We start from the raw sequence: 13,980 nt of genomic DNA, 5'->3' as shown, positions 1-13,980 counted from the left end.
CTAGAGCAAAAATAGACATAAAACAATTCAGACATTTAATACATCAAAATCAACAACATGTATGATCTATACCCTATCCAATCTTATGGATCAGGGATGGGCAGCTTTGGTACTGGAGGACCACTGTTTTGCAGAGTTAAGTTTCATCCCTAATCAAATACACCTGCCTGTAATTTTCAAGCATTCCTGAAGACTTGAGGCTGATTTATACTTCTGCATCATGTGTATGCCGTAGGCCGTGAGTGCCACACGTAGCTTACAATGTAGCCTGACGTGCACCTCTTCGAAAATGTTATGCATCTATTCTATGCGGACCACAAGCGCTATGATTGGTTTGCTGGTTTGCGGTTACCAAGGCTGCTTCTCTGCCGCCTCTATTTGTAAGCTTCTCTGACAATGTACATGACAAGCTGCTTCTTCTTTGGCTTCAGGGGCGCCGTTGGCACGGGGGACAGGGGGGTCAGGACCCCCACAGTTTTGAAAAGACAGAAATCGACCCCCGCACTTTTGATAAGGGCTGCTTCAATTAGTCACACTATATCATCTTTTAGCTTAGGATATTTTCTTTCAAATGAGACCATTTTCACGTTTCTGTGAGCTTCCGTTCGTAAATAATCAGCTGTTTTGTCGCGGATGTGAACAGGAAATGCGCTCTCGAACGGAGAAATACACGATCTCCAAACCATCGATCAAAGCGTGCTAACATTTTAGGACAGGTTGATGGTATATAAATCATGCCCGAACATTAGCGTTTGTCAATCAAGCCAAACCGTCCATTCAGAAACCGAGAAATTTGACACTTTAAGGTAAGGAGGCTGATCTCCTGTTGACGCGCGAGCTGGCTTGACTTAAGTTTTCGTGAGGATTTATAGTTTGTGGACTGTTTTGATTTCGGTAATTACATCTTGAAAGGCAAAGCATTGATGACATCTATAAAAGAGATATCTGAAATAGAAACGAAAGTGATATTGCCTCATCCAGTGGAGGATCAGGGATGGAGCTAAACTCTGCAGAATAGTGTCCCTCCAGGACCAGAGTTGCCCATCCCATCTATAGACCTTATACTCAATACACCAGTGGTTTTCAAACCTGGTCCAAAGGGACCCACCACTGCACATTTTGTATGTATGCTTTATTTTTCACATCTGGTTAAGATCACCAGCCTGTTAGAAGAGAGCTGACATTGATGAAGGAATTTGCAAACTAAGGTGAGAACCAGACACAATATAAACCTAAATATACTTGAATTAATTAAATTAATTGAAAAGTGTTTTACTATTCAATAAGTACTAGAAGATATTTGTTGTTGTAATGATGTCAGACATAGCACAAACAATAGTAGTAGCCATTCTGTACTCCGGCATGGTTAGCGACCTTACTATAACCGTACTGCGCTCAAGCCTAATCCAACCGTGACTTTTCAAGCGGGCCAGGGCCCGGTACAGAAAGATCACACTAGTGACGTTAGACGGAAAGAATGAATGCTTATGAGATGTGTTTTCCTCAGCATAAAACTTACATTTTATGGTTATACTCTTACCTGTAAATGTTATAAAATCATGCAAATGTGCATTTTCTGACAACAGGCTCCATTAAACTTCACAGACTGCAGTGAACAAATACCAGTATGAACATGTACATCAAACAGACGGAGCGCATTTGAATAGAAATGAAACACTTGACAACCTGTTTCTGGAGATCTGCCAGAGATTGTATATTATAGGGAGATGAGAGGATCTGCATCTCTTACCATTGGAGAAAGCGTAACGCTAACTTAATCACGTGCGGCACCTCTCAGCGTATCATGTAATGGCAGTGACGTCAGTCGCAACATTCCCTAGTTTGGCTTCTCTTAAAAAAAAAACATTTTTATCAAGCTAAAATCTACAAATAATTCCCAACAAAGGAATTGTTTAGTGTAAAACATGCTGAAGATCAGCAAACAGGCTGTGGATTAATTAAATGATTAGCTATTTCCCCATAAAAGCTGTTTAATCAGCATAATGAAGCCTCTCATCCATTGACTTCCATTCAAAAAACAGCCTCTGGTCTCATTCCCTGTGTACTGCCAGGGGTACCGTTAGCGGTTACAATTTTTTGGCTAAAGGTTGCAGGCTTGCCTTCCAGTGGCTTTGGATCTACATTTCCTGCAGAGTTCAACCCTGATCAAACACACCTGAAGCAGTGAACTAAGATCTTCAGGGGCAGGTGTGTTCGATCAGGGTTGGATCTGAACTCTGCATCTATGGAGACTGATGGATATTTCAAATAAATCTACAAAGTGTCCTGTTGAGGTACTCCAGGGCTGCGCTCAAGTTCAGATTTTTATGCCCTTCCCTTGCTAACTTCCCTCCATCTTAAGGACATCATTGTTTACACTGAACCAACACTGGCAGAATCTGTCTAGCTACTTTATATGTACCTCTCTAAGCACTTGATTGCTTGGAATATGCAACAGAGCTGATTTGTAGATGCACTTATAGTAAGTAAGTTATTGGCAGATCTGAGGGACCTATAGGAGCTGAGTTCAAATAAATAAGATCAGAGATATAGGATGGTGCTTGTCCATTAAGAACTTTAAAAACAATCAGCAACATTTTAAATTGAATTCTGAAAAGGACAGGAAGCCAGTGAAGAGAAGCTAAAATTGGAGTGATATGATCTTGTTTTTTTGCACTAGTTAACAGTCTAGCTGCTGCTGTATCTGGACCATCTGCAAACGTGACAATGAAGATTGAGGAAGACCAAGGTACAGCGAATTACAATAGTCCAGCCATGATGTGATGAATGCATGAATTACTTTCTCCAAATCTTGAAAGGAAAGTGTTGATTTAAGTTGATAGAAGCTGTTTTTAACAACTGAGCTAATTTGTTTTTCAAGACAAAGCTCAGAGTCAAAGATAACACCAACATTTTTTGCATGTGACGTAATATATGGAGTAAGATTGTCTAAGTAATTGGCTTTAGAACAGTGTTTCTCAACTCCAGTCCTCGGGACCCACTGCTCTGCACATTTTGTATGTATCCCTTATTTAACACACCTGATTTAGATCATCAGCTCATTAGGAGAGTCTGCATGAACTGAATTGAGTGTGTCATATAAGAGAGACATACAAAATGTGCAGAGCAGTGGGTCCCGAGGACTGGAGTTGAGAACCACTGCTTTAGAATTTCTGTTTTTGGAGGGTCCAAAAATAATCACCTCAGTTTTCTCATTGTTAAGCTGGAGGAAATTATTTACCATCCAGCATTTAATATCCTCAAGACAGTCCATGAGAGGCTGCAGAGAATCTCTAGTTTTCAATGGAAGGTACAACTGAGAATCATCAGCATATAAATTAAAATAAATTTTGTATTTTCTAATTATGTTGCCAAGAAGAAGCATGTACAAATTAAAGAGTGATGGCACCAATGTTTTCTTATGTTCCAGAAAACACTGTATCTATAAAAGGACCATTTTAAAGGCTAGAATCTGTCTGGCTACTTTAAATGTACCTCTCTGAGCTCTTTGCTCGGATTGCTTGGAATCTGCTATGGAGCTGATTTATAGATGCACTTATGTTCCAGAAAATACTGTGACTATAAAACGATTATTTTAAAGGCTTGACTATGTGCCACACTTACTGCTGCCAGCTGGTGGCACGATAACCATGAACAACAATTGATCACCTCCCATGACCAAACATACAACCTCAACATGAAATGTGATTTATACAAATCCCTTTCCAGCTACATACATATGTGGTTTGAAATCCTATTTAAAAAAATTATTTCTGATTGCTCTGATCAGATTTTGCGTGGTTTTTGACTTTCTCACGCCACGTCAAACAAACGTCACTAAAGTCACCGCAGAAACAAGGTTGTGTTGTTGCAAAGCGCTGGACGAGCAGAAAATAGAGACATATTTTGAAACCAGCGGAGACGACAGCATGGAATAAAGCCGGAACAAAAAATTATATATGATTGCACCAAATTAGCTTATCTTTGTGAAATGGCAAAGCTCTTAACATCAGTCAATCAAGCATTCTATAATATCATGATAATCAAGCATTATTTAATAATAGAACTTAACTAACGAGAACTAAAACTTGGTAACCATGAATGCATATTTGTCATTTTAACTAAGCAGAGCTGGTGGTGGTGCTTAAGAAATTGTTTGTCATTCAGTGTTTCTGTAAAAAAAAATAGATAATGGTAATTATTATTAAAAGAAGATAATACTACTAATTCTACCACTAATGACAACACACTAAAGATTGATGAGCTGCTTGGTTCATGAATATTAATCACGTTGTAAGAGTTGCGATCATCTTGTCATTAATTGACAAGATTATATTAAATTAGAATTAAAGAAAACTTGAAATGATAAGTGTCTGTGAATCATTAAAAAATCCCAGGGGTTTAGTTTTAGCCTACAAGAACAAATAGCAAAATAAACAACAGAACATGAGGGTTCATTATCATCACGCTCCTGCTGTACTTCTGTGAACGAAAAAAAAAAGATATAACATTAGGCTATATAAAAATATAACAGCTTATGTCTAGGCGCAAAATTTATTTATAATTAACATATTAACAAAAAGGGGAAAAATGTGACAATAGACTAGGCCATATGAGTTTCGGTTAATTTCTGAGAAGTTCACAGAAAGGAAACCGAGACGGCAGAAAATTCTTTGTTTATTGTACGAGAGATACATTTGGAATAATAACCCTTTTAGAGATAATATTGTCATCTGGAAAAGATATGTGGATGATTTTTTTTTTTTTTTTTTTTTTTTGCATTTTCAACCAAATATATAAAAAGTTATAGTAGTATGTGTATAATAAAAGTATTTAAATAATATAGTTTAGCCTCCAAATCGTGAATATGGAAACAGTTGGGTTTGTGCCAAATTATAGGTTATAACGCCGGTTTCTGTTTCAGTTTAGCGTTAAATGAATTCGTTTTGGCTAAAAGTTTAGATATTATTTTTTTCATAAATAAAATAGTAGTGGTGCCCCCCAAATATACCCGTGCGACTTATGACTGGTTTTGTGGTGAAGGATCACATTTAATGGAAACACTGAATTTTAAAGTGATGTAGTTACACATTACTACATTTAGTCACTATCGTAATGAGTTAATAATCCTTACTTACAAGTAGCCAAACCCTAACTCTAGCTCTACAGTAAGTGCACTTGAAGAAGTGAATGAACCGACTGAGTGAATTAAGATACTTCTCTGTAAAATTACACTTCTGTATATTCTCTATTTCTGTAGAGCTGGACATTTTAGTAATGATCAAATTCAGCTGTGAGAATAAAACCAACCTGTTTGTTCCTCAGTATCTTCATGTTTCACACTGAATGTTTCTTCAATCTTTATTTCTTCAAACTCCTCTTTATTAAATTCAATCTTCATGTCTTCAGTCTCCGCTTTAATAATCACCATCTTTATGTCTTCAGTCTCTTCCTCTTTAATATACTCAATCTTTATGTCTTCAGTCTCATCTTTAATAAACGCCATCTTTATGAAGAGAGTAATTAGAGTTTAGAATTAGAATTAGAGTTAATGGCCTAGGCCTACTGAACCGGTTAGACAAAAAAAATCTCTAAAAACTAACACTGCAAATAAACTTCATATTTAGGCATGTATGAATGATGAAAACATGATTAGTTTGTTAGTGTTTGTTGTTCTCATTCATGTTCACTGTTTGAGCAGCACGAGTCGTGATTCACTGAATCATTTCTCAAAGTGTTTGATTCAATTGACTCGGAGTTGAAAAGTTCAGTTTTTCAAACATTACTCGCCAGAAATAAAGAATCACAATGTTACATTAGATAGTAAATAAACTCATTTCACATCGCTTGTTTAAAACAAAACACACAACTATAAGTCAATGAACTGTTTCTGTCGATTAAAACAGCTTAAATTCATAAAACAAACCTTTCTTCAGCAGAATCACAGCAGATGCAGGAGCGCGGCTCGGTCTTATGACGTCATGTCGTCACTCCAAAATAAAAGTCCCTGTTCACACGCTGCATTGTCTACAATCACAGACGTGCATTAAAGGTCAAAGTATATATATATATATATATATATATATATATATATATATATAATTTGAAGTTAATTTGAGTCTAAAAATGGGTATAAAATGTGTAAAAAGTTATCTTGCAAGTCTTTAAAGGGGACCTATTATGCAAAATTCATAACTATACCTGTTCTATCTCCATGCAGTATATATTCTGTTTCATTATAGAGAATATGAATCAGACGTCATTTATCCGCCATATTGACAAGATGACTAGCCTACTCCATTAAAAAAGACAAACTAATCGTTTAAAATCATAAGGTTCCCCTACAAATAAAGCTTATCTGTCAGTTTGACTGAACTGTTGGATGATTCATTGTAACTAACTTAGTACTTAGTTTAGCTTATACCATAATTAAACACAGGAATAAATACCATAATTAAACACAGGAATAAATACCATAATTAAACACAGGAATACATTGTATGTGGAATTTGAAACTCCATCATCTAGAGCAATATCTGAAACTCCCTGTATCATTGTAGTTTATTAACTTCTAAATGATCCTGAGATTTTTTTATGAATGTTGCCCAAGTAGCAGTTTATAGCATTGGGAGATAGAAAAACAGGCTCTGAATGTCCTGGATTTTTGAGGGGAGATGCCTGTTGCATTGTTCAGGGACAGGTGTGAATGGTCTTGAATACGAACCTGTAAGTACTCTGGGGGGATGCATGTGTTCCTTTAGTATGATAAGTAGAGAGATAATAGGCCATCCAGACAGTATTGTTTGAATGTAGTAGTGGAATTTTGATTAGCATTTGCATTGAAATTATAATACTTTGATGGATAATACTTAGATCTCTACCCTCAACACATGGTCTACCGCCCTGTCTATTCTTTCAGTTTATCTACTACAATATAAGACCCATATGTATATTTAACTTTTTTTTTTTTTTTTTTACTTTTTCCATTTCAGAATGCCAAGATGTCATCGGACCACTCACTCTCTCTTCACACAGAACCTGTTTACAGTTCTTAAATCTCTGATTGATGCCGTTGAGTGTATGCCGTGTTTGGATCCAGTGTGAGACTGCAGGTATCTGAACACAAAAGGGTTAAATGGTTAGTTTACCCAAAAATGAAAATTAAGACCTTTGTTCATCTTCAGAACACAGACTAAGATATTTTTGAGGACATCTGAGAGGTATATATGACTCGTCAGTAGACAGCAATATAATGAACTCTTTCAAGGTCCAGAAATGTACTAAAGGCATCATTAAAACAGTCATGTGACTGCAGTGGTTCAACTTTAATGTAATGAAGAAATTAATACTTTTTGTGCACAAAAACAAAACAAAAATAACGACTTTATTCAACAATTTGCTGACAACTGAAAACGGAAACATAAAGTCTGACACTTTCTGCTTCTCGTAGTGACGCTCGTCCTGCATTTGCATACTTTATCACAGCTGAAGTGAAATAAATACAATATTTGAATAATACACTGATGTTTGACAACAAGTATGACAGCAAGTCCAGGAAGAACCAAACAATCCAAGATCATGTCAAATCATCATCAATCAAATCCAGCTAACCAAGTTAGCGACAAATGGGCCCCTGTTTGCGACTAACAATGAACTCTTGTTTGTATTTACTCGTGTTCTGTACGTTCATTTTTTGTGCTTCCTTGTCGTTCGTTAATCATCGGCACTTTAATTTTCATGAAGCATCATTTTGTTGCACGTCAGCTGTGATACACAGACATCCACTCGCACTGCATGTGTAACAGAGGCCAGAAAGTGAGAGTTCTGCAGGTAAACCACTGAGCACTGATGACCGCTAGAGAATGAGGTGTTTAGTGTAATTGTCAGTGCACTCGCCTCACCTGCCAGCAGCGATTGGGCCAGGGTTCGAGACCTACAGAGTGGTTAGGATATGAGAGTGAGTTTTGGAGGTGGAGCAATGAAGAGAGGGGTGGGATTGTTTGGTTTGATTTCAAATATCTCTGATGTACAGAACACTGTGATGAGTTTTCATCATGTCCAGAAGGCCGAGTGTGCTTTGACCTTCAGCAAGTCCGTAACAAAAATCAATAAATAAATAAACTGTATGCTGTTTTACAGAGAATCATTTGTATATTTAGAAAACATGTTCGCAGAAAATCATGTAACCCCAGCACACCCAAGTGATGATAACCAAGACACTGCTTAAGATTAAGTGAATCAGAAGTACCATTCTCAATTGGCCATCATTATACAGTGAAGCAATACTGGCCCAACAGTTTCAGTCAACCCCTTTATTTTCAAATAGGAGCAAGTGCACCATTTTAGATAAGTGTGTAGCAGTGAGTAGGTTTTCTCTTCAGCAAAAAATAAATAATAATAATAATAATAAATATAGCTGCAAGCAGCAATTACGGGGCCAAGCACAAAAACGGCACAAGAACACGGCTGGGAGCATCAGACTAACTCCAACAGTGAGCAATTAAAGACCTTTTAAGATCATTTTAGGCAAAAGAGCTGAAAAATGATCAAAAATGGGGACTGACTGGTTCATCACTTTCGACCAATAAGTGGTGCTGTGTCCAAATTGTTGTGGTATGTTCAGAGTGAGGTGACAATGACACCTGCAAAGTTTGGTGTCAATATGTCAAAGCATTGCAGAGATACAGCTTCAAGTGTCGTTTTTGCATCATGCCTCAAATTCTTTGCTCTGTTATATGAAAATGGTTTAACTCAGTGGCGTAGCATCTGGGCATGCAAGGTATGCACGTGCATATGGGCCCGGGCGGATTAGGGGGCCGCTATTACGGGCTTAACCTCAAAGTACTTCGGGCACCGTTCGCATCGCAAAATGTTCTTCATCAGGAGGGTTCGCGGGCGTCCGCACTCCCCGTCCGCGTGCAGCCCAATTTTTGTGATGGCACGGACAGTGTGTTTACTGAAAACAGCCCATGCAAGAATGAATTGAGTGCTTGAATACAAAAGTCCACTAGATCGCCGAACGCGTCTTTCTGCAGCCAAATACTTTCAAAGGCTCGCACGCGCGTCTGTGAGCGAGACAGAACCGTGTGTTCAGAAAAATTAAGTATAATAGAAATAATGTTGTCAATAACTTGCTATAGCCTATCTATGTTAAATGTACTGAAAATCATTAAGAATCTGAATAAATGGACCATAAAATGGTCCATGCCATGTCTTAGCGATGATCTATTGTATTTGACCGGTATTTGCATTTCTGTCATTTTTAAAGTGGGTTTCTGAAACTTACGCATGCAGTAATGTCAGTAGTACAGAATTTTAAATGAGTCATATTGGTTTTCTGAAAAAAAAAACGACTATGTCTGCACATTTTAAGATACTGCACAAGATGTGAATAAATGTAACTCGTACTCTTGCTGGGGTGGATAGGCCTACTTTATATTCAACAAAATAAAATGCACATAAAACGTGATGGAAACAAATTTAAAGAAGAAACTTATAGTAAATTTATTAGGAATAAAACATGCATTAAAAAAGTCTGTGACAGAATAATTCATTCATAACTGGAATAATCTTTGGACTCATCGCATCTGAAATGATGCTATGATCATTCTGAAATTCCAAAGTCGAATCGGTCGAATTCAAGCGTAGACTGTGTTGAAAAGCTGTTTTTTACATTTTTGAAATAGATCCGCAAAGTCAAAATGATGGAGGAGCGCATAGTAGGCCTACTGTAGTGCTGTTGTTTTAGAAATGTTTTTTTATTTATTTATTTTTTTTTTTTTTACATTTTTGTCTGCATGTTAGTGATGATATCTTATTCATATTAAAGTCCGCGAAGCCAAGGGGGGCCCGTAAAAAATTTTTTGCATATGGGCCCGGGTCTGACTTGCTACGCCACTGGTTTGACTTATCAACTTGAAATCCATAATTTTTCGTCAGCATGGTCTGAAGATGATACGGTTCATACCCATACCGAGTTTCATATCGATACGCTAATGCGTTCGTAAAATACAGCATTTTAGCACAAAATTCAAAATGGCCGAAAGCCAAAATGGCCGATATGGGAAAATTGGATATCATTCGACTCTGCATGATGCCCCGAATCTAACGATACCAAATTTTGATTTTTGGACAAACCCATCAGAAGTTATAAGCAAAAATAGCCATTTTTCCGCACCAGTAGGTGGCGCTGCGACGAAACACTGCATGATGCCTCAGGTCATGCTTGTGATGACATGTACCAAGTTTGGTCTGAATACGATAAAGCATTGCAGAGATACAGCTTCAAGAGTGGATTTGCATCATGCCTCAAATTCATTGTGCCGGTATACAAAAACGGTTTGATGTATCGACTTGAAATCCATAACTTTTTGTCGGCATGGTCTGAAGATGACACGGTTCAATTTTGGTGAAAATCGGAGCAACGGTCTAGGAGGAGTTCGAAAAAGTAGGTTTTTAAAGAAAAACAATATGGCGGACAGGAAGTTTAGCTGACTATGGCAAATTGTTCTCAGCATGACGCAAGGAATCTACTGAGTCCAGTTTCATTACAATTGGTGAATACAGTCAAAAGTTCTTAACATTTTTGTACATTTTGTTATAACTTTTGACCACAAGGTGGCGCTGGTCCGAAACTTCTCAGGCTCCTTCAAGGCATTGTGCTGATGACCCATACCGAGTTTCGTAATGATACGCTAATGCATTCGTAAAATACAGCATTTTAGCACAAAATTAAAAATGGCCGACGGCCAAAATGGCCGGAGTGGGAAAATTGGATATCATTCGACTCGGCATGATTCCCCGAATCCAACGAGACCAAATTTGATTTTTGGACAAACCCATCAGAAGTTATAAGCAAAAATATCCATTTTTCATATCTCCGCACCAGTAGGTGGCGCTGCACCGAAACACTGCATGATACCTCAGGTCATGCTTGTGATGACAGGTACCAAGTTTGGTCTGAATACGATAAAGCGTTGCAGAGATACAGCCTCACTTCTATTTTCGCAAGCCCTACGTACAATTCGTTCGTGTGTTTTTCGAAAACGGATTGAGGAATCGACTTGAATTCTATAACTTTTTGTCAGCATGGTCTGAAGATGATCTGGTTCAATTTTCGTGAAAATCGGACTAACGGCCTAGGAGGAGTTCGAAAAAGTAGGTTTTTCAGAAAATTCTAAATGGCGGAAAAATTTTCATGACGGAAAATGACGTCATAGGGTGCAATCGATTCGTCTTGACCCAAGGAATCAGAGGAAAAAAGGAAAAAAATTTTGTTTCTAGCCATTATGGTTCAAAAGTTATTAGCATAAACATAAGTGCAACTTTGGACAGCTGGTGGTGCTAGAGGGATTGAGTTAGAGACTCCAAATTTGCTATGGACAAAGGTCAGACTGTCCTCTAACTGTGTGCCAAATTTCACAACTTTCCCGCAAGCGGTTCTATGGGTTGCCATAGACTTCAAGAGCGGAAGAAGAAGAAGAAGAAGAAGAAGAAGGATAAAAAAAAGAAAAAAGAACGCCAACGGATACAATAGGTGCCTACGCACCTTCGGTGCTTGGCCCCTAATAATAGTAACTATTAAAGATGAACTAATTTGAAATTCAAATTACAAAAAATATATACAAAAACATAACTACATAAAATATACACACTTACTGTTGTAACAGTAGAACAGTAGAAACCACATGGAAAGTAATTGCTGTCTGAACTAACTGGTCCCGTTCATCCATGGTGGTGAGATGCCCCAGGAGCCCAACAAAGGACAGGCCATCTGCAGCTTCCATAATGGCATCTCTAACTGCTGTAATATCTCCTGCCTCACTGATCTTTGTCATGTACAGTTTATTGGTGCCATAGTACCATTTATTATTATCAACATTGTCATAACTTTTTTTAATTTCCACTGCAAATCCAGTTCTACCAGAAAGACTCGGGAGGCAAAATAATGTAATAATGATATTTTTTAACAATCAGCAAGGAAAATATTGTAAGTTCTTTGGCGTAGGCCCCATTCGTAGTTCATATCCTGAGGGTTGAGGACTGCCTTTCCTGCCTGAAGATGAAGGCAGGGGCGTGGCCGACCCCCTGGGAGTATACATTAGTAAAAGTAATAGCATTATAATACATCAAAAAAATGTTTTAAAAAACTAGATTAACTAACAATTTATAATTAATCATTAAAATCACATAATACATTAGTAATAATAATAGCATATAATACAATAATAAAAAACAAGACTAAAGAACAATTTATAATTAAGAATTAAAATAACAGTGACATATAATGCAACAATAAAAATCTGTTTTTAAACACGACTAATTAACAATTTATAATTAATAATTAAAATCAGTGAACAATTTATGCAAAAATGAATAGGTAAAATACAAACTTACATAACACAGTAGAAAAAAAGAAAGAGGCTGAACAAAGAAAGAAGGTTGAAGGCCAGGGGAGGAAGGGCTGGTGTCACTTGGAAAAAGTCGCACCTGATAATCCTGCAAGAAATGATAAACACAAATCAATCATTGGGGCCAAACATACAACTAATCATGATGAAACTCACATTATCAACACCTTTAAATGATGGGCAAAATCTTGTGCCATCCTAGGTGTATATGACTTTCTTCTTTCTGATGAACACAATCAGAGATATATTAATAAATATCCTAAGCTTTATAATGGCAATGAACGGGACCAATGAGGATGAAGCTGAAGAAAGTGTCTCCATCCACATTCATCCATCATAAACCTACTCCACACGGCTCCGCGGGGTTAATTACGGCCTTCTTATGCGAAGTGATGCATTTGTGTAAAAAAAAATCCATATTTAACATGCTATGGAGTAAAATATCTAGCCAAACTGCCTTCCGCATTCAACTTACAAAGTAAGTGTAAAACTCTCGCCGTTCAGAAAGCTTACGCTACGTCCTATTCATTCCCTATTTAACTTACGGGAAAAGGGTAACTGACGTGATGCCAGTTCCTTTTTTTTTTTTTTTTTTTTCGTAATTTGAGTATAGAAGGCTGTCTGGCAGAAGCAAGATATTTTTGTTTAAATATGGATTTTTTTTTTTAACACAAACGCATCGCTTCGCTTCAGAAGGCCTTTATTAACCCCATGAGTACATTTATGATGGATGGATGTGGATAGAAGCAGCTTCATACTAGTTGGTATCAGTCACTGCCATTATAAAACTTGGATTCATCAGGATATTAATTAATATATCTAAAATTTAATCTATATTCAATTTAATGAATATAAACTGATATGATATGACTGATTTGAAACATTTTATCAAGATCATTTTTGGCCGTTTCAATCAGCCCTATGAAACACAGATGAGTGTAAACTCCATGAATTAAATGAGCACAGCACAACTGCAAAGCAAATAACTGCATTGCTGTTTTTGTGCGGTATTTTTTTACTCTAAACTTGTTTAAAGAAATGTTACAGTTATAATTAAAAAATACAAATTCTGTGAGTTATACAAGGCATATTTGTTAAATGAAAACTGTAAAGGGAACAGAATTACATTTTAAAACAGACTTCTAATTTTTTCACAAACTTTTGGTTTTTATAGGTGCATGATTTCACATAGAGCAGCTGTTACTACACAGAGCTGTGGTTCAAGCTTATAATGAACGTGGATTTGTGCAGCTTGTCTGTGAACCAGCTTGTCAGCTGCTCTATGTGAAATCACGCACATGATGGAATTTACTGCTGATTAGAGAACCAGCTTTACTGACGAGATGCGCATTAATCATCGGCCGATATATATTGTGCACCCCTAATTTACTCAACCTGAAGTTGTTCCAAACCTGTATGAATTGCTGGTCTCCAATGACTTCCATAGTCAATGGGGACGAGCAATTCATACAGGTTTGGAACAACTGTAGGGTAAGTAAATGATAACAGAATTTTCATTTTTAGAAGAACTATTCTTATAAATAAGATTGTTTCATCATGTTAAAATAGC

The 13,980-nt window shown here is 37.1% G+C and overlaps 2 protein-coding genes across 5 annotated transcripts in view; one reads left to right on the top strand and one right to left on the bottom strand.

Moving 5' to 3' along the window:
* The window catches only part of LOC125244015 (gastrula zinc finger protein XlCGF57.1-like), a 131,007-nt gene extending 125,291 nt beyond the window's left edge, over nt 1-5,716 (bottom strand). Inside the window, exon 1 of the mRNA XM_048153930.1 lies at nt 5,311-5,716. Within this exon, the coding sequence (XP_048009887.1) occupies nt 5,311-5,506 (196 nt within the window). The 5' untranslated portion in view covers nt 5,507-5,716. The remainder of the gene's footprint in view (nt 1-5,310) is intronic.
* The window catches only part of LOC125243964 (NACHT, LRR and PYD domains-containing protein 12-like), a 283,026-nt gene that overhangs the window by 163,372 nt on the left and 105,674 nt on the right, over nt 1-13,980 (top strand). The window lies entirely within an intron of this gene.

The sequence above is a fragment of the Megalobrama amblycephala genome, linkage group LG1, assembly GCF_018812025.1.
Source record: "Megalobrama amblycephala isolate DHTTF-2021 linkage group LG1, ASM1881202v1, whole genome shotgun sequence".
In the NCBI taxonomy this organism is placed as follows: Eukaryota; Metazoa; Chordata; class Actinopteri; order Cypriniformes; family Xenocyprididae; genus Megalobrama; species Megalobrama amblycephala.
The sequence above is the reverse complement of the archived record's forward strand: the minus strand, read 5'-3'. Positions and strand labels throughout refer to the sequence as shown.